We start from the raw sequence: 18,754 nt of genomic DNA, 5'->3' as shown, positions 1-18,754 counted from the left end.
ATGTAACCTGTCCTTTCTGTCCTCCTTCCACCATGGAGCCCAGTGCAGTCTCTCCCCTACACACCCAACCTCTTTAGTCACCCTTTATTCTTCTCTGACCTCTTTTCCTTCCATCCGTCTCAGCTTGGTTCACTGGAGTTCCAAATTATCTTCTCTGACCTATTCCCCCCAGATTCCTGCATCCTTTTACTTCCCAACCTCCTCCTAACATCCCCCAAACTCCAGAATCTGCTTCTGACAAGGCAGGGGTGAAGTGGGCCCAGCTGTAGTCACAGAAGATTTTAAAACCATATCTGAATTATGTAAGATATAACCATTGGATGAAACTGGGTGAAGGGTACAGGGGACCTGTCTGTACTTTCTGCATCTGCCTGTGAATCACTGCAAAATAAAAAGATAAAAAACACATCTGAATTAGTTCTGATTTCATTCCTTTTTCCTCAGTGCACCAGAACTCCTACTCTCAGAGTCCTGGAGGCCACCCACCTATGGCCATCTTCCTGGGCTATGCTTGGCAGTCAGTAGGATCTTCCATTCCATGTCTACCATGATGGAGGTGGGGTGGGGTAAAACTCAGTTCCAGGCTGGGTGTTGAAAATGGATTCTCCCTCCCCATCAGCTCTAGAATAAACTCATAACAGGAGTTAGGCTAAGTAGATCTTTGGCCTACCCTCTCTGGTTTCTATTTCTCCCCCAACAAAACATGGATTGCAACAGATGAGGAAGGTGGAGGGACCGGGAAGGGTCTAGTTGCTAATACCTGGGTCCTACTAGCTCCAATCAGGAATTTCTACTCCCCTTTGGCAGGTCAAAGGGGATGGATATCAGTATTATGTGAACACAAGTAGCAAATACTTTTGCCTCCACATCTAGCTTCTCTCTTATCTCCAAATATATTCCTCAGTCGTGTTCTTAGAAGCAGCTGTTGAAGGGGATGCTACCTAATGGTGGGGAGGCCAAGTAGAGTAAAGGGTGTGGTGCTGAGAACCCCCATCCTTGGGTTTCTCAGCTCCTCTCTCTGTCTCTGTATCAAGGGGCCCCTCTTCCCTCACCCTGGTGGAAGACAGAGCCCATGAGCTGCTGCACACACAGATGTTTATTGTCCCCCAAGCTCCCCGGTGTTAAAGATGCAGGGTCGGCAATCCAAAAATGGGCAGAAGACCTAAATAGACATTTCTCCACAGAAGATATACAGACTGCCAACAAACACATGAAAGGATGCTCAACATCTTTACTCATGAGAGAAATGCAAATCAAAACTACAATGAGATATCATCTCACACCAGTCAGAATGGCCATCATCAAAAAATCTAGAAACAATAAATGCTGGAGAGGGTGTGGAAAAAGGGGAACACTCTTGCACTGCTGGTGGGAATGTGAATTGGTACAGCCACTATGGAGAACGGTATGGAGGTTCCTTAAAAAACTACAAATAGAACTACCATATGACCCAGCAATCCCACTACTGGGCATATACCCTGAGAAAACCATAATTCAAAAAGAGACATGTACCAAAATGTTCATAGCAGCCCTATTTACAATAGCCTGGAGATGGAAACAACCTAAGTGTCCATCATCGGATGAATGGGTAAAGAAGATGTGGCACATATATACAATGGAATATTACTCAGCCATAAAAAGAAATGAAATTGAGCTATTTGTAATGAGGTGGATAGACCTAGAGTCTGTCATACAGAGTGAAGTAAGTCAGAAAGAGAAAGACAAATACTGTATGCTGACACATATATATGGAATTTAAGAAAAAAAATGTCATGAAGAACATAGGGATAAGACAGGAATAAAGACACAGACCTACTAGAGAATGGACTTGAGGATATGGGGAGGGGGAAGGGTAAGCTGTGACAAAGTGAAAGAGCGGCATGGACATATATACACTACCAAACGTAAGGTAGATAGCTAGTGGGAAGCAGCCGCATAGCACAGGGAGATCAGCTCGGTGCTTTGTGACCGCCTGGAGGGGTGGGATAGGGAGGGTGGGAGGGAGACGCAAAAGGGAGGGGATATGGGAACATATGTATATGTATAACTGATTAAATTTTTTATAAAGCAAAAAAAAATAAAATAAAAATAAAATAAAATTAAAAAAAAAAAAAAAAGATGCAGGGTCGGGGCTTCCCTGGTGGCACAGTGGTTGAGAGTCCTCCTGCCCATGCAGGGGACGCGGGTTCGTGCCCCGGTCCAGGAAGGTCCCACATGCTGCGGAGCGGCTGGGCCCGTGAGCCGTGGCCGCTAAGCCTGCGCGTCCGGAGCCTGTGCTCTGCAGCGGGAGAGGCCACAACAGTGAGAGGCCCACGTACCACACACACACACACACACACACACACACACACACACACACACACACACACACACACACACACAAAAAGATGCAGGGTTGAGGGCCGGCAGGCTAAGATGATGCTACTCCCTAGTTGCTGCCCTTCTTATCATAGGTGCCAGCACCCTTGTAGCCACTCACGTAGCCTGAGTTGTCAGTCATGTCCTCCCGTCCCGCGATGCCTTTGCCCTTGCCACTCTGGTCAAAGCGCTCCTTGTGGGTGCCCATGTACTTGCTGGTGTCCGTCAGCTGGCTCACCCTTCCCACCGTCGTCGCTTTCTGCAAGCCAGAGGATGAAGCGTCTGAGCCCTCTCCCTTCCCCTCCACTGTCACGCCCCTTCTCTAGAGATGGCCTTCTAGTAGTTCAACTAGTTCTCAGAGCTCTTGTTCAACCCTTGGCATGGTGCTGCTTGCTTAGGGCCCAGGTGCAGCTGTAGGCAGGAACTATAATAAGAGCCATCCACTTGTGAGGAAGAAGTCTGGTGTATGGGAATGAGTGGGTTGTGTGTGTGTGTGTGTGGACTTTTCTGCTTCCAGAGGAGCTATTTTGACTAGGCTGCAGCCAGAGGACTTCAACCCCAGACCCAAAACACAAAGTCTTTCCTGTTGGGAAGGCCCTATTTGAAACCTAGAATAGGAAGAGCTTTTAGTAGAGAGGGGACAAGTAGGGAGCAGAGGGCGGGTGAGAGGGAGGAAGTCAGATATCTCACCTTACATAAGAGCGGGAAGAGGAGTGAGGATCAGGTACCAAGTCGTCTGCACTCAGTGTCCCCCAAAAGCCACCAGGCCCTAGTTGCCTGGCCCAGATCCTGGATGCTTGGGAATGAGTCTAAGTTTTACTATTAAAATAGCTGTGGACCTTGGGTAGGTCATTTCCTCTCACAGTTTCCTCACCCCTGAAATGACTCGATGATCTCTAAAGTCTGTTTCAATACCAACAGTGCCCAGAGGCCTTCTGCCCTATCTCCCTGCAGTGCTGCTATTGGCAGGGGTTAGGGACATCGGCATGGAGGAAGGGACACAGGAGCAGCAGGGACTCAGGGAAGTAGGGTCAGGGGTCAGGAATGAAGACTCACTCACAGTAACACCGGTGGTAGGTGGGTCCTTGCCCTCCATGAGTCTATAAATGTTCTCCAGGGCTTCATCCAGCCTTTTCCCCTTGAACTGCTTCTGGCCCAGTTCTTTCATTGCTTCCTGGAACTGTTGGAAAGTGATGGTTCGGGCATTCTTGGCCCTGATCAGTCAGACAGAAATCCAGGAACTCAGGAACATGAACTCATCACCTTCCAATGTCCAACCCTCCCCTTACTCAGACAGGGCCTCTACACACTGAGTGCCTTGAGGACAGGGACTAGCACAGTGCCAGACACCCAGCAGGTGCTCAGGAGACACATTACAAATGTTCCACCACAGAAACCCTCCCACATCCCACCACCTTGTTAGTTCTACTCACCACCCCCCACTCCCGTCTCTGGTCCCTTACTTGACTTTGATGAACACGATGTCCACGTCAGTGGAGGTGACCCTCTGGTCATCCATGATGCCACAGTCTTTGCACAGCTTGGAGAAGTTCTTGTTGTTCATTTCAGTGCCACTGCTTGACAATCCTCCAAAGACAGCAAACCGCTGGAATGTTCTTTCTGCTTCTGATGCCATGGTCAACTGGAGGTGGGGGAGGACAGTATGGGGGGAGACGCGGGTGTGAGCGAGGAGGGGAAGGGAGGACTGAGGAGTAATAATGATGAAGGTTAAAGTAAAATCAGAATCAGCAACAGGAACGAACCCCCTTTTCCCTCTCCCTCCCTCCCCCCTTCCCTCTGATTCCCTTCTGACCTACTGTTCCCAGTACAAGGGATACTAGTGTGGATTCTACATACTGAATAATCACCACCACCACCCACTGCCCCATCACTTCTGTGTACCTGAGAGTACCCAGATGGTGTCTGACCCTTCCCAGCCTTTGTAAGTAAGTGTGTGCAGATCTGTGGGAGCCAGCTGGCTGGGGAGACTGTGTGGCAGTGGAAAGACTGGGGAGAAGAGGGAAGTTTCTGTGACCGTAGCAGTGTTTATGTGACATCATTTTCAGCCCTTGTTACAGCCCTAATCTTTGGGGGTGGTGTTCTTAGGTCCCTAAGACCTAATGCATGCTGCACTGAGCATGTTGCTAACCTCCTGATCTCTGCAGGTGATCAAGCTTCCCTCATGGTTTCAGCCCTGCTTGACCAAGTCCTCTGGGTCTTGATCAAATTGCCTTATGCTCTGTCCCTCAACAAAAGCTGAGGAGAGCTCAGGGAAGGAGTTAATGGAAACAGGTTGACATCAGTCCAGCATTGTCCTTTTTTCTAGTCTCCAGGCCCAGGTTCATGACCAACATGGAGAATCCCACTGGCTTTGGCAGACCAGGTGTAATAGGAGCTTTAAATGGCTTCCAAAGTTGGGCCCCATGTGGAAAGAGCATGGGCCTCGGAGGGTCACACATCTGGGTGGGTCAGGGTGAGGTTGAGCCTCAGACTTTAGATAATTTTCTGTGCAGGTCAAGGATGTTCCTTTTTTTTTTTTTTTTTTTCTTTTTGCGGTATGCGGGCCTCTCACTGTTGTGGCCTCTCCCGTTGCGGAGCACAGGCTCCGGACGCGCAGGCCCAGCGGCCATGGCTCACGGGCCCAGCCGCCCCGCGGCATATGGGATCCTCCCAGACCGGGGCACGAACCCGTATCCCCTGCATCGGCAGGCGGACTCTCAACCACTGCGCCACCAGGGAGGCCCAGGATGTTCCTTTTTTGTTTGTTTGTTTGTTTGTTTTGGGCTGCGCCTAATGGCTTGTGGGAACTTAGTTCCCCTACCAGGGATTGAACCTGGCCCCGGCAGTGAAGGCACTGAGTAACCACTGGACCGCCAGGGAATTCCACCCCCGCCTTTTCTTTTCTTTTTTTTTTTTTTGTGGTACGCAGGCCTCTCACTGTTGTGGTCTCTCTCCTTGCGGAGCACAGGCTCCAGACGCGTAGGCTCAGAGGCCATGGCGCACGGGCCCAGCCGCTCTGCGGCATGTGGGATCTTCCCAGACCGGGGCACGAACCCGTGTCCCCTGCATCGGCAGGCAGACTCTCAACCACTGCGCCACCAGGGAAGCCCCCCTTTTTCTTTTAAAGTAATGCTATAATTTTATTCAGTTTTTTCTAAATGTGTTGTTTCTACTTTCAGAAGGGATTTCTCTTTGGCCTTTTCTCTGGCTGGAAACCATACAGATGAATGAACTTCAGGGCCCCTAAAAGAGAGCAGCTAGGTTGGTGACTTTCCTCTCCTTCCCATCTAATCAGTCACCAATTCTTATAATTTCCCTTGTCTTACAAATGCACTCCTTTCTTTCCATTGCTATTCCTCCCACACTTTATTCAAGTCCCTGTCATCTCATATCTAGTTGATTATCCTGACTTCTAAATGACCGCCTTCCTAAGTCAAATGCTTCACCCCTATCCACCCCATAATCCATCTCTTTTAAACCCCCCATCAGATTAATTTTCACAGAACAATTATTTATCCATTGCTCTTACTCAAGAATACTCTATGGATCTTCAAACCTTTCTGAAATGCCAAACCTTTTTGCCTGTCATTCAAGGACCTTCACACTTGGCTCCACTCTACCTTACCAAGCATCACCCACCTTTCATCAACATTACTCTTCATCTGGGGCCATAATGGCCTAATCATTATACACTTCACAAGCTACCTGAAGCCTAGTGGAGAGAGAATAAACTTGGAGTGGAATGAATCTGGGGATTTCAGTCTTAGATAAGTCATCTACTAGCTGAGTGGCCTTGGGCAAGTCACTAAACATCTCTGAGCTTTAGTTTCTTCATCTGTATAGTGAGAACAATAGTACTTACTTTATATAGTATTAGGGGATAATATATGGGAATTACCTTGCACATAGTAGCTACTATTCAATTCATCAAAGTAACTTGTGTATTTCTGTCCCAAAACTTTCCTTCATGATCTCTCTCAGCCTGGATAGAATGCCCCTCCTTACCACTCAAGTACTCCATTGTTGTACTCTTCATAGGGTTTACCCTAGGAACAAAACCCTTTTCCTGGGACTTCCCTGGTGGCACAGAGGTTAAGAATCCGCTTGCCATTGCAGGGGACACAAGTTCGAGCCCTGGTCTGGGAAAATCCCACATGCCGCAGAGCAGCTAAGCCCTTGCGCCACAACTACCAAGCCTGCGCTCTGGTGCCCGTGAGCCACAACTACTGAGCTTGCGAGCCACAACTACTGAAGCCCGCGCGCCTAGAGCCCGTGCTCCGGAACAAGAGAAGCCACCACAATGAGAAGCCCGCGCACCGCAACAAAGAGCAGCCCCCACTTGCCACAACTAGAGAAAGCCCGTGTGCAGCAACAAAGACCCAATGCAGCCAGAAATAAATAAGTAAAAAATAAATTCATAAAAAAAAGCCCAAAATGAAACAGCTTGAGCACTGGTTGCTTTAAAAGAAAACCAACGCTTTTCCTCCTCTGAATTATACTAAGATAATGGTTCCTAGCCTGTGGGCTGCAGCCTCCTGGGGCAAGGGTTTCTGAGTTATTGCAAGGACCTCTGCAATCTGTATGTACACAGAAGACTGGTCGTTGAGTAAATAATAAGCTTTGCACACGTAGGTGCATAGATGCATAGGTGTTGCGATTATCAGAAGACTGAACAAATTTATTTGAAAGTATAGCTGAATTCACGGTTTGTCCCCATTAGGAGATTCTAAAACCATCATTTGGAAATGGAAATCTCTGATCTCCCACTTGAAAAGGGTGGGAAACTATTGCTATAGGACTTATTGTCTAAACAATTTATATATACATCACTTCTTAATTTTTTCTATCTTTATACCTTCACTCAGCTACTGGATCCTACGCTCTAGAGAGGGTATGACTAGACATCACACTTCTTTGAATTCCATCTATACAGTGGCTTGTATGGAGCAGGTACTTAAAACTGTGGCTTACTGGAAGGTATAGTTTGAAGCTGCTTCTGGTCTAAGAGAAGGAAATGAGAGACAGAAGTATTCTTGTTGGGCCACTGACACTGGGCCAGGCTGAGACCTGCCCTGACAAGGAGGAACCCCATCTTAGATCAGAAGCAGCCTCATTACTGCCTGTGGCAGGCTGAGACCCCAAGCCTAGGAAGCAAACAGATCCCAGTGGAAATTTCCCAACTGTCTGCCCTACGCCCCTGCGTTGGCCCCTTATCAGGTTCCCCCTGAGTCATCCTGACCCAGAGACGAATTTAGATGCTGGAACCTCCAGGTCCTTCCCTCCCCCACTCCAAGTAAGCCTACTTTAGACACATCAGAGGAGGCTGCCGGCAGAAGCTCTCACCCTAGGCTCTCTTTCTCCCCTAGTTGCAGTCGGGCTGGGGAAATCTCTCTTCTGTCTTATGCATCTTTATCTACAGTCCCAATTCCAGCAGGCTCTTCCTTGTCCGGGAGAGTGTTAAAATGACATCCGGAGGGGAGAGGGGACTAGGAGAGGAGCCAGGGTGCCCAGCTTCTGTGCCAGTTTCTGGGTAAATAGTTATGAAGGGAGTGGGGGAAGAGAATGGAGGAAAACTTGGGTGCTCCAAATTGGGGGATCTAGGGAGATCCTTTAGATGTGGGGCTGCTGAAAGCTGGGCTTGATCCTGACCGGTTCTACTCTGGGTCACCTCCTCCCTCTTGGGCCCTCCTTTCCAATAGACCCTGCCAAGTGGGGATGAAAGGGGCATTGATGTTCCTTGGATGGGATTGGGTCGTGAGTGGTGAGGGTGGTGGTGGTGGGCAGTTCCCAGGCAGGAGGGGGCAGGCAATTTGGGGGTCTTGGGGAGGCAGTCTGAGCTGGTGTTGCATTTGGCAGCTCCAGTTCCATTGGCCATTGTTCCCAACTGGCCTGGCGCCCAGCCCCCGAAATGGCAACTAGGGAGCCAGGCTGAAGGAGGATAGGGTGGGGACCTCAGGGCGGGGGGGGCCCTGGAAGGGGTGCAGGTGGGGAGAAATTCAGTCTGGTGTCCTTTTGTCTAAGACAACTTTGAATCCCTTTAGCCACATAACGATCCCCTTCTGGGTGGATTTCCTCTTAGGGGCACAGGGAGGGTGCATATAAGTGGGGGGAGGGCACGGCGAGTGAGGGGTCCAGGACGTCAAACCCACCCAGGCCCTGAGAGACGCAGCAGTGCCTGAGAAACCAGCGCCTGGGCAATGAGATTCCGCCGGGCCGAGCTGGCCTCACCGTCCTTCTCTGGGCCAGACTAGAAGGGGTTAGCACGGAAGCCACAGGGTCTCTTGGGTCCCAGCCCAGGACACTGCGTCCTCCCCAAGCCCCCACTCCACCTCCACAGAGTTAACTCCACCCCTGCGCCTGTTTACCCAAGAGTCAGAACCCCTGGGGTCCCTGGCCCCTCCTCCGCCCCCCCCCTTGGGGCCTTGACCCGGGAGTCCCCGTTGGCCATCCTCTCCCCCCCTTCCCGCGATCTCCCTCTATTTATAGCGGCCCCCCGCACTCCCCGTCGCCCCTCCCCGCCTTGTTTTCCAACTCCTCAGGGAGCGGCCGGAGAGCAGGCGTCGGGACACCGCGGAGAGAGAGGAGGTACCAAGGGCCCTGGGAGCCCCGGAGCTGGAACTCCTGCGCCCTCGACGCTCCCACCTCCAGCCCCCACCGCCCAGTCCGCGCAGGCACACCTTCCCCTCCCAGCGGGCGAGACCCCCGCCTCCTCAGCAGCGATCCTCCCTTAACCTAGTACTCTGTTTCCGGGCGGGTGGAGTCAAATTCGTGGGATGCCAGCGCCCTGGATTCGCCTCCCTTTTACCCGTCCCCACCTCGGAGTCTGGGGGCGAAGCAAGGAGCCTGAGTGCGACAGGCAGAGCCAGGTCATGGGCGGGGGCAGTGCTGTGGGCGGGCGTGGGGATCCCCCGCGGGACTAAGGGATCCCCGTGTACCCCACCGCCGCCCCGTTGCGGGTAGCCGGGGCCGGAGCCTGGAAGCACCCAGCAGTTTGCTTTCCTTAGAGCTCCCTTCGGGCCCCCAGCACAGCCCCTCCCAGAGCGGCAGGCAGCCTGGGGCGGGGGGAAGGGGGGCGGGTTTACAAGGGGTCTGGGGCGGATCTGCTGGGATCCGGCGGCCCGTGGGCGGGCGGGGGCGGGTCTGTGGGGAGCCCGAGCCTGGGCGGGCCGGGGAGTCAAAGGCAAGTGAAGGTGGAAGCGGCCGCGGCGGCAGCAGGTAGGGGGAAGGGCGGGCGAGGGGCCGCGGGGCCTGGCTGGCGCCGGCGGGGCCGGTGGCGGGCGGGGGGAGGTTTGATCCCGATCCCTCGGAGTTGACGGCTCGCGGGAAGGGGCCCGCCGGGAGGGCCGCTGGGCCGCCGCGCACAAAGGCGGAGGCTCTGCGGGCTGCAGGGCGTGTTTGGGGCGTGCGCGAGTTTGTGTCCGGGGTCCAGGGCGCTCCGCGCCAGCCGCGCGAGCGTGTCAGTCCCCACGCGGACGCGCAGCGAAGGGACTCGTATGGACAGGTCCCGGGGGCTGGGCCCAGTCAGTCCCTTCTGTCCTACTCATCCCTTCCCAGCCGGCGCTCGGCCATTGCAGGTCGTCGGGGCAGGCTGGGAAGAGATTGTGGGACCGCCCCTCACTCCCCGCTCCCTCACCCTTCTCCACTCGCGGACCCACACCGAGACTGGGTAGAGGAGAGAAGCGAAGGCACGAGGCTTAAAAAAATTTTTTTTTAATAGTGGAGAGAAACAGTCGTGCTCTGCTACCCCATCTCACTCGAGAGCTGTCAGAAATCTTGGGGATCCCCTAGTCCCCACTTGTAGTTTGCAAATGAGAAATTGAGGGCAAGACTAGTGACAGGCTGAGCCAAGGTCACACTGGTAGCAGCAGAACCCCAGATTAGAATCCAGAGGTTCTGACACAAGCCATGCTCTTTCCTCCACATCAGCACTTCCTTCTCTCCTCTCCCAGCCACCCCCGCCCCCCACCGCCGCGCCTGGACTGATACCTGCTCTCTGTGTTGCCCCGCAGACCCCTCCAGCCTGTACTGATTCTAGTTGAAGCCTGGGGAAGACTAGTTCACTGGACTTGGGGGTACAAATTGGAGAGGGTTAGTGACCTGGCAAGGGTTGGTGACCCAGGTAGTCCAGGTCTTGGCTTAGGCTTTTTGTCCCTAAAAGACCCAGGGTCTGTCTCCCATGTCATTCACCTCATTGCCTTGTTTTCTCAGACCCCAGAGCCAGGAGGAGTGAGAACCCTGACCCTTAACCCCACTGCATCCAGCCAATAGGAGCCCAGTAAGTGACCCCACCCCCAGGCTGCTGGCCCTTTACTGTGCTGGTCTGCACAGGGGCTCTGCTCCTCACCCTGGTCCCAAAGATGGAATATATGCTAATTTATTCACAGTCAGGAGGAAGAGTCTTGAGAGGAAGGGAGGCACTGAGTCAGTTGGACACAGATGTCCCTTGTCCTTCTTTTCTTGTTTCCCCCTTCCCCTCTTGGTCATGTTACTCAGGTCATTTTTAGCCCCTTTCCCTTTGCGCTGCTGACCTTGGGGCTTTAGTTGAAGGTCACAGTCCACGGTGAACTCTCATTACCCATCCTTAGTATCTTTAGAGTACCCAGTCACTGAGCCACGAGTTTCACCCCCTACCTACCTAGGAGTGTGGGGTGGCCCCTAAATATAGCCTGGGACACCCGAGCTGCACCGCTGCCCCACCCTGGTATTTCCATCCAGGACAGGGGAGAGGGGTCCGGAGGTGTGGGTGTTGAGGGGTGTTGGGGATGGCCAGGCTAAAAGGAAGTGGTATCCTGAGCCCTCCTCCACAAGCCCTCCTCCCCAGTTGCCTGGATCTGGAGCTGGGGGCAGGAAAGGCTCTCTGTGTCCCGGAGTAGTCCTCAGCTCCTGGGGCCCTCTGCGCCCTATTGTCCAGGGCTGAGAGAGGAAGCCAGCTGTTTGAGGAGGTGCGGGGGTATGGAGCCAGCCTCCCCAGTCTCCGTGTTTCCTCACCCTGCCAGGCCACCATGGCGGAGCTGCAGGAGGTGCAGATCACGGAGGAGAAGCCGCTGTTGCCGGGGCAGACACCTCAGGTGGCCAAGGTTATCAGAGGCCCTCTGACTCCCAGGCCCGAATTCCAGACCTTCAGGCATCCCCCTCACTCCTTACCTTCCCAAATTCATGATCTCCGTCTAACCACACCACTGCTTTCTCCATGTCTACCCGCGTTTCTCTCCCCATACACCACAATTGAGAGTCCAGGCTTCTGTCCTGTAACTACGCTAACCTTCATCCTCTCCATGTCTCTTTTTGTCAATCTCTTTCTGTCTTTGGTCTCTGTTGTTCTCTTTACCTACCTTTCTTTATCTGTATCTGTCTCTCCATCTGACTCTGTGTGGCTGTGTGTTTCTGTGTGTATCTGTCCGTGTGTGTCTTTCTCCAGGAGGCTGAGTTAGCTGCCCGAATCCTCCTGGACCAGGGACAGGTAACAGCCTGGGGCAGCCGCAGGTGGGAGGAGGGGCTGTCCTCTCCCCAGGAAGGAAAGGGCCGCTACCTGGCTCTCTCACCTCTCTGCTTCCTCTCCTTCTATTCCAGTCCTTTCCTGTCCCCATCTCTCCCCTTTCGTTCCTTCTCCTCCCTTCTCAGAGTTCCCTGATGCTCTGCGATCTTTCATTATTCTTTTCCACCCTCAAAATCATCTTCCAGTGTCATTTTTACCTAAACTGAAATCTTGCCGATCCTGTTTCTTTTCTTTTTTTTTTTTTTTTTTTTTTTTTTTTTGCGGTACGCGGGCCTCTCACTGTTGTGGCCTCTCCCGCCGCGGAGCACAGGCTCCAGACGCGCAGGCTCAGCGGCCATGGCTCACGGGCCCAGCCGCTCCGCGGCATGTGGGATCTTCCCGGACCGGGGCACGAACCCGTGTCCCCTGCATCGGCAGCCGGACTCCCAACCACTGCGCCACCAGGGAAGCCCAATCCTGTTTCTATTTTTTGGTTCCCGTCTCCTCTCTTTGCCCCTCTTCCCTCAACTCCCTGACTTTTGTGGAGGTTCCTCCCCTGCCTCTTTTCCTCTTAGCCTAACTCCTACCTGATGGTGTGACCTGTTTTCCTGCAGACTCACTCTGTGGAGACACCTTATGGCTCCATCACTTTTACTGTCTATGGCACCCCCAAACCCAAACGCCCAGCGATACTCACCTACCACGATGTGGGACTCAACTGTAAGGACCTTCACTTCCCCTCCCATTTCTTTCTGGGAAGAGGCTGCGGGGAAGGGTAAAACCCCGGTCAGTGTGAGGGGAAGGGTCAGTATGGGAAGGGAGCCATGTGGCATGTCAAGGAAAAGTTCTCTCCTAGCCTGACTGTGGCATGAAAGAAAGAGGGTGGGTTCTGACTTGGGGACATTTTCCCTGTCTAATTCTACTGTTGGGGTGATGGGGATTCTCTTTAGATAAATCCTGCTTCCAGCCGCTGTTTCAATTTGCGGATATGCAGGAAATCATTCAGAACTTCGTGCGGGTTCATGTGGATGCCCCTGGAATGGAAGAGGGGGCTCCCGTGTTCCCTTTGGGGTGAGAATTAGCTCCTTCCTTCCTCATCAGACTGTGAGGCACATGGCAGGCATGGAGAAGATTGGACCGGGGAAGAAGGAAGGGAGGGCGAGTGGTGATTCTGGGAGAGGACGAGTAGGACACTTGAGGTGGGGGCCGTAAGGGCAGGTTGCTATTTTCCTCAACATTCCTTTCTTCCCCAGATATCAGTACCCATCTCTGGACCAGCTTGCGGACATGATCCCCTGCATCCTGCAGTACTTAAAGTGAGAGGCCTGGGGACCCCTCCAAGCCAGAGTTCTCTTTCCAGCACAAGGTGGCCCTTAGAGCTCCTGTGTCCACCATGGCTCCTGGGCGAGTTCTGTCTGGACTAGAAGTATCCTCCCTTCTCCACGCTCCAATCTGATTGTTGAAAGTGGGTGGGTGTGGAAAACTGACTCGAGTCAGCAGAGTAGCCCTAAGGGATGGAGGAGAAGAAAAGGAAGCTGTGTGCCTGGCCCTGCCTCAGGCTGAGGAGGGGCTTCTCTGATCTGGAAGCTAGAGAAGAAAGAGAGGACACAATCCCCGAGGAACCAGACAGACCTGTCTTTCCCTCCCACCCCCTCTGCCTCCTCCAGACACACACCTGGTGCCCTGGGCACCCTGTGTGTGAGGGGAGTGGGAGAAGGAAAAGAAAGAAACCAGGCAAGGCCTCCCTGATGCACATTTAGTGCTGATGATGCCGGGCTCTGTCCTTGGCTTGGCTTTTCCTGGGCACCAGGGCCCTGGGCAGCTCTGGTTCACCCTTTGGCTCTCTTTCTCCCCATTCTTCCTATTGTTCACTAAAGTTGTATCTTTTATTTAACATCTTGCTTCAAGTTCCCTTCTTCCCAGTTCCTCTAGAGGAACCAGGAACTAAAACAGAACAAGTTGAACTAGCTCCTGAAAGTTGAGAATGGACAAACAGCTACACAGGAAACAGTGTCTGGTTGGTTGGTGAACAGGTGTTTCTTTTCAAGACACTCACTCTCCCAGAGGGAGCTGGGGGAAGATTTCAGGGACTGACGCTGACCACCAGTGTCCATTTTTAGCTCCTTGGCACCTTCTTTTTCAGCATCCCCCAAAGGAAGGTCCCTTTCTGTCCTTTGTGCCCATGGCCTTGGGAAGGAGGGTGAGGAGTTTGGAGAGTCAAAGTTTGGGGCACCAGGACCCATTAGACCTACATTTCCCTTTCACAGTTTCTCCACAATAATTGGAGTCGGTGTTGGAGCTGGGGCCTACGTCCTGTCGCGATATGCTGTAAGAAATAAAAAACCCCAGACGAGGGAAAGGCAGGTCCAAGGCCCAGGCAGCGTATTGTTTACTAGTGTGTGCTTAGGGGGAGGACGTGCGTAAGAGGGTGGGGAGACAGGCCCCATGCAGCCTGGGGTGGATGGAGCTCACTGGGGAGGGGGTAAGGCCATGTATGCCTCTGATTTCCGTTCCTTCTACTGCCCCTCAGCTTACCCACCCGGATACTGTCGAGGGTCTTGTCCTCATCAACATCGATCCCAATGCCAAGGGCTGGATGGATTGGGCAGCCCACAAGGTTTGGAGGGGTCTGTGTGCTGAGATCTAGGGCGGGCTTCCCCCGTATGGGTCCATTCAGGCTCTAACAACATAACTGATTGGCCTGTGAGCTTCAAGGAGGGAGGATGGAGCAGGAAAGAAGTCATGTCACTTTGCCTAGGTCTCTTCTCCACCTAATGTCCTGAGCTTTCTTACCTGCCCTTTCCACGTAGCTAACAGGCCTCACCTCTTCCATTCCGGAGATGATCCTTGGACATCTTTTCAGCCAGGTAAGTGGTTGTGGAAGTTGGAAGAAGTAGAGGGGACCAGCAGGGACTGGAATGCTCGGGGTGACTTCCTTACTTGGGATAGGATCTGGGGAGGGAAGAGGGCTTGCCTCTTCACATCCAGTAACTGTTGACTTCCTTTCCAAGCCCTAATTATTCTCCCTCTTCTTTCCCTCAGGAAGAGCTGTCTGGAAATTCTGAGTTGATACAAAAGTATAGAAATATCATGACACATGCCCCCAACCTGGAGAACATTGAACTGTATTGGAACAGCTACAACAAGTGAGTGGGCATGTAAGAGAAATGTAGAAGCAGTAACGGGGGTCCTGGGAGGCACAGAGAAGGGGAGGGGAGACTGGGAAGTAGGCCGTGCAAGGTGGGCAGGATTCGGTGGGCAGCTGGGGCAGCTGCAGGACAGACCCAAGGGGGAGAATTATGAGGAGCCAGCCCCCTCTCTCCTATTACTTCCTTAGATTTTTGGATTCGCAGAAGTTAGATGATCTCGTGTCCTTGTGCTCTTCATCCCCTTCACTGCCCTCTGACCAGGGACCTTGGGCACAAATGACCATAGGGCTCATGCTTGAGGCCTGTCTGCCACCTTCTCCTTCAGTTCCCACCTGTAATCACCAATATTTGACTCTAATTTGGGGGAGGAAGATAACTTCCTCACGGGGGACCTGGCTTATGTCTGGATGGATAGCACTACTTGCCTAAAATTCCTACCCTTCTTTTGCACCCACTTTAGTCGCCGAGACCTGAACTTTGAGCGTGGAAGCGATATCACCCTCAAGTAAGACTTTAAGGGATAAAACTTTGCCTCTCTCCCTGGATCTTCCCTAGGTGCTTCCATCCTTTAGAAGGAGAGTCTTTTGCCAGGGAATTTTCTTGTCACCTGCCCCCCCCGCCATCCTATTTAGCAAATCACGACCCTCTAGGTCTTACCACTTTGAATCCTGTTAGTGGGGTCAGCGAGGTTCAGAAGGCTGTTTCCTCTTTGGAGCCAACATCTTCCCGCTGCTCTTCTGGGAGAAGACGGGGGAGGGAGTGCCAGGGGCTCACCGCCGACTCCCCGACACTATGCCTCTAGGTGCCCTGTGATGCTGGTGGTAGGAGACCAAGCACCCCATGAAGATGCAGTGGTCAGTAGGGAATCTTGGGGTGGGTGAGGGAGGGTGGCAGTCAGAGGGCTGTCTTGCCAAGAGGCAAGCTCTGTTTGGGACAGGGAGAGCAACTTTGGGGCATAAGAGTTTGATTCCTGGTAAGAAGGAGATGGGTAGGGGGCTGATAAGAAAGAAACTGGGTCTGGGTCCCTGGGCCCCTTGGTTGGGAGGGGCCACAGGTAGTGTGACCTCATTCATTCAGCCTCTTCCTTACTCCAGGTGGAATGTAACTCAAAACTGGACCCCACCCAGACTTCTTTCCTCAAGGTCAGTAACCGTACTCCACGCCCAGCCTGACTCCTGGCCCCCTATCCAGAGCCATAGATCCTCTCTAGATTCAGCTGCTAGGCTTCCAGGGTCCTACATGGGAGCAAGTGGGTGGATGGAGTAAAAAAAATAAATAAAACACCCTAAAGGCCTGGAGTGGGGAACTGGGGAAGAGAGACCCTCTTCTACCTCTCGGCATGGCTTTTTATTTATGTGTGTATCACTTTTTCTGGATGGCTCTCTCCTGAACAGATGGCTGACTCCGGAGGTCAGCCCCAGCTGACTCAGGTGAGTACCCCTGCCATCTGTGGGGTGGGATATTAGTGGCCCTGAACTATAGCCTTTGCCACACACCCCATCTGTAACGTGCCATGGCCATGAGCTCTAGCTCAGCTTCTAACCTCCCCTCGCTGTCTCCCTCTCCTTGTTTTACTTTTACAGCCAGGCAAGCTGACCGAGGCCTTCAAGTACTTCCTGCAAGGCATGGGCTATAGTGAGTATGTGGGTCAGAGGCTGTCATGAGGACAAGGGTGTTGGCATAGGAGGAGGGAGGGGCACTGAGGGGAGCAACTCATTTAGGCTAATTCCTGGATTTACCACCATCTGCCAAATCAAGCTCATTGACCCCCTGGCCCCATTTGTAGCTCTCTTCTCCAGCCAGGCACCCCACTCTGAGTTCCTAGCCTCTCTTCTCCTCTCCTCTCTGACTGCCTGCTTCTCCTGTCTCCACAGTGGCCTCGTCCTGCATGACTCGCCTGTCCCGGTCTCGCACAGCCTCCCTGACCAGTGCCGCATCCCTGGATGGCAACCGATCCCGCTCTCGCACCCTGTCCCAGAGCAGCGAGTCTGGGCCTCTCCCTTCAGGGCCCCCAGGGCACACCATGGAGGTCTCCTGTTGAATGACCCTTGTTGCCCTGGTGTAGGACCCAGCCCTCATCTCCCCTAGCACTAACCTGGGAGGTGCTTAGGGCACTGGGCCAGAGTGAGCAAGGGAAGCGGGGCAGATCGTGTGCGGAGAGGAACTTGATCTTTGATTGCTACCCTAACCTTGACCTCTAACCTGTGATTCCCCTCAGCTCCTGGGAGAGACGTCCTAATATCTCTTAGGGACCCAGACCCCTAAATGACCCCCCTCCATCATGGTGTTAAGGCAGAGAAGGCACGTATCCCCTCTCCCCACTCTGGGTGTCTGTAGCTAAGGGATAAGAGGGGGTTGTAGTTGTCCGTGGCGCCTCCTCCAGACTCTGCCTCCTTTTGCCATATTGCAGGAGTCAGGGGCTCGGGGCTGGGGCACAACTCACCAAAGCTGATATGGCTTCTCGTGAACCCTTCAAACTGCTGAAGGGTATGGGCCTCAATGAATGTGTGTCGGGAGAACCACTTGTGGGTTAGCGGTCCTCAGGATGTGACAGAAACATTCAGTGTAGAATTGGAAGCTGGAATGGGAAGTGGTGGGCAGTGAACAAGTGTGACAGAAGGATTGGAGCTGGGCAATAGGAAGGGGGCTGGGGCCATTGGCTGCTCTAACTTTGGTAGCTGTCTAGACAGTGTGTGTCTAGAGTGGGGGGGGGGAGCCAAGCTGGGCAGGGCTGCTTGGGGCTTGGCATCGCAGTGGGAAGGGCTGCCTTGGGGTTCTGACCACAGTGCGTTATGTGTGGGGGGCGCCCTCCTGTCTCCCACAACTTCTGCTGTAACAATAAACTGTAGATGAATCTGAGTACTATTATTCTTTGTTTGAGTATGCTTGCCTCATGCCCCTTTCCTGCCCTCTCCCTGCCTAGCTCTCACATTCTCTTCTCAAAGTGACAAAAACCATGGGAGAGGGCTTATATAGCATCGACACGCCACAAAATGTGACCTCATAGTTACTGGTCCCTATTCCAATAGAATGGCATTGTCCTTGATATTGATAGTATTTTCAAGTTTGGGGTGGGAGGAGCTACTCAGATCTTAGGATACTTCCTATCTGTGGAATGGACCATTGAGAAATGCCACAGGATTTCAGAGATGTCACCAACATTGTGATCTTAAGGAAGCGTAGAAAGCTGACTGAAGTGTTCAGGGACATCTTGTGACTCATTTTCCAGCAGGATCCTCCCTAGGGTCACCTAGATTCCATTTTAGATGGTTGGATACAATCAGTAGACCAGGCCTCATGCAGTTGCTAGAGGGGTTGGGTTGCTCATAGTTGATCCCAGTAGGAAGACTCCTTCAGGAGAGTCACAGCAAAAAAGAAGACTTCCTCTCAGAAATCTCTCCTTTGAATCAGGGAGTTAATTAGACTATGTTTGTGATTCTCTGAGAAGCTTTTCAAGTATGAACAATCATCAAGAGGACTTCAGATATTTTGTGGCTGATGCAGGCTGATTCTTGGGCTCTTGGGGCACAAGAAGTAAAAATGAGGGCTTCCCTTGTGGTGCAGTGGTTAAGAATCCACCTGCCAATGCAGGGGACACGGGTTCGAGCCTTGGTCTGGGAAGATCCCATGTGCCGCGGAGCCACTAAGCCCGTGCGCCACAACTACTGAGACTGCGCTCTAGAGCCCGTGAACCACGACTACTGAGCCCACGTGCCACAACTACTGAAGCTCACGTGCCTAGAGCCTGTGCTCCGCAGCAAGAGAAGCCACC

General features: G+C 52.8%; 2 protein-coding genes across 8 annotated transcripts; one reads left to right on the top strand and one right to left on the bottom strand.

Moving 5' to 3' along the window:
• Positions 1 to 2,428: 2,428 nt before the first annotated feature.
• On the bottom strand, positions 2,429 to 3,994 carry TPPP2 (tubulin polymerization promoting protein family member 2; the record flags this gene model as incomplete). Its single annotated transcript, XM_082619956.1, has 3 exons — positions 2,429 to 2,617; positions 3,419 to 3,572; positions 3,822 to 3,994. 3 exons carry the CDS (start codon positions 3,992 to 3,994, stop codon positions 2,429 to 2,431), a joined length of 516 nt encoding a protein of 171 aa, XP_082476082.1.
• Positions 3,995 to 8,875: 4,881 nt separating this feature from the next.
• Positions 8,876 to 17,841, top strand: NDRG2 (NDRG family member 2; the record flags this gene model as incomplete). Of its 7 annotated transcripts, none has more annotated exons than XM_082617928.1 (17): positions 8,876 to 8,943; positions 10,567 to 10,633; positions 11,355 to 11,435; positions 11,777 to 11,818; positions 12,448 to 12,553; positions 12,784 to 12,904; positions 13,087 to 13,149; positions 14,101 to 14,161; positions 14,364 to 14,450; positions 14,644 to 14,700; positions 14,876 to 14,979; positions 15,443 to 15,487; positions 15,785 to 15,836; positions 16,077 to 16,124; positions 16,377 to 16,412; positions 16,566 to 16,617; positions 16,857 to 17,841. In XM_082617928.1, the coding sequence occupies 15 exons, from the start codon at positions 11,361 to 11,363 to the stop codon at positions 17,021 to 17,023; spliced, it is 1,116 nt and encodes a 371-aa protein (XP_082474054.1). In that variant the 3' UTR covers positions 17,024 to 17,841. The 7 variants fall into 7 exon arrangements, with proteins under 7 accessions (XP_082474054.1, XP_082474055.1, XP_082474053.1 ...); XM_082617929.1 differs by lacking the exon at positions 8,876 to 8,943 and adding an exon at positions 9,008 to 9,224; XM_082617927.1 differs by lacking the exon at positions 8,876 to 8,943 and adding an exon at positions 9,491 to 9,573.
• Between the last annotated feature and the right edge of the window lie 913 nt (positions 17,842 to 18,754).

The sequence above is a fragment of the Mesoplodon mirus genome (genome assembly GCF_964341445.2).
Source record: "Mesoplodon mirus genome assembly, chromosome: 4".
In the NCBI taxonomy this organism is placed as follows: Eukaryota; Metazoa; Chordata; class Mammalia; order Artiodactyla; family Ziphiidae; genus Mesoplodon; species Mesoplodon mirus.
Note: the sequence above shows the minus strand (reverse complement) of the source record. Positions and strands in the feature narration are given on the sequence as shown.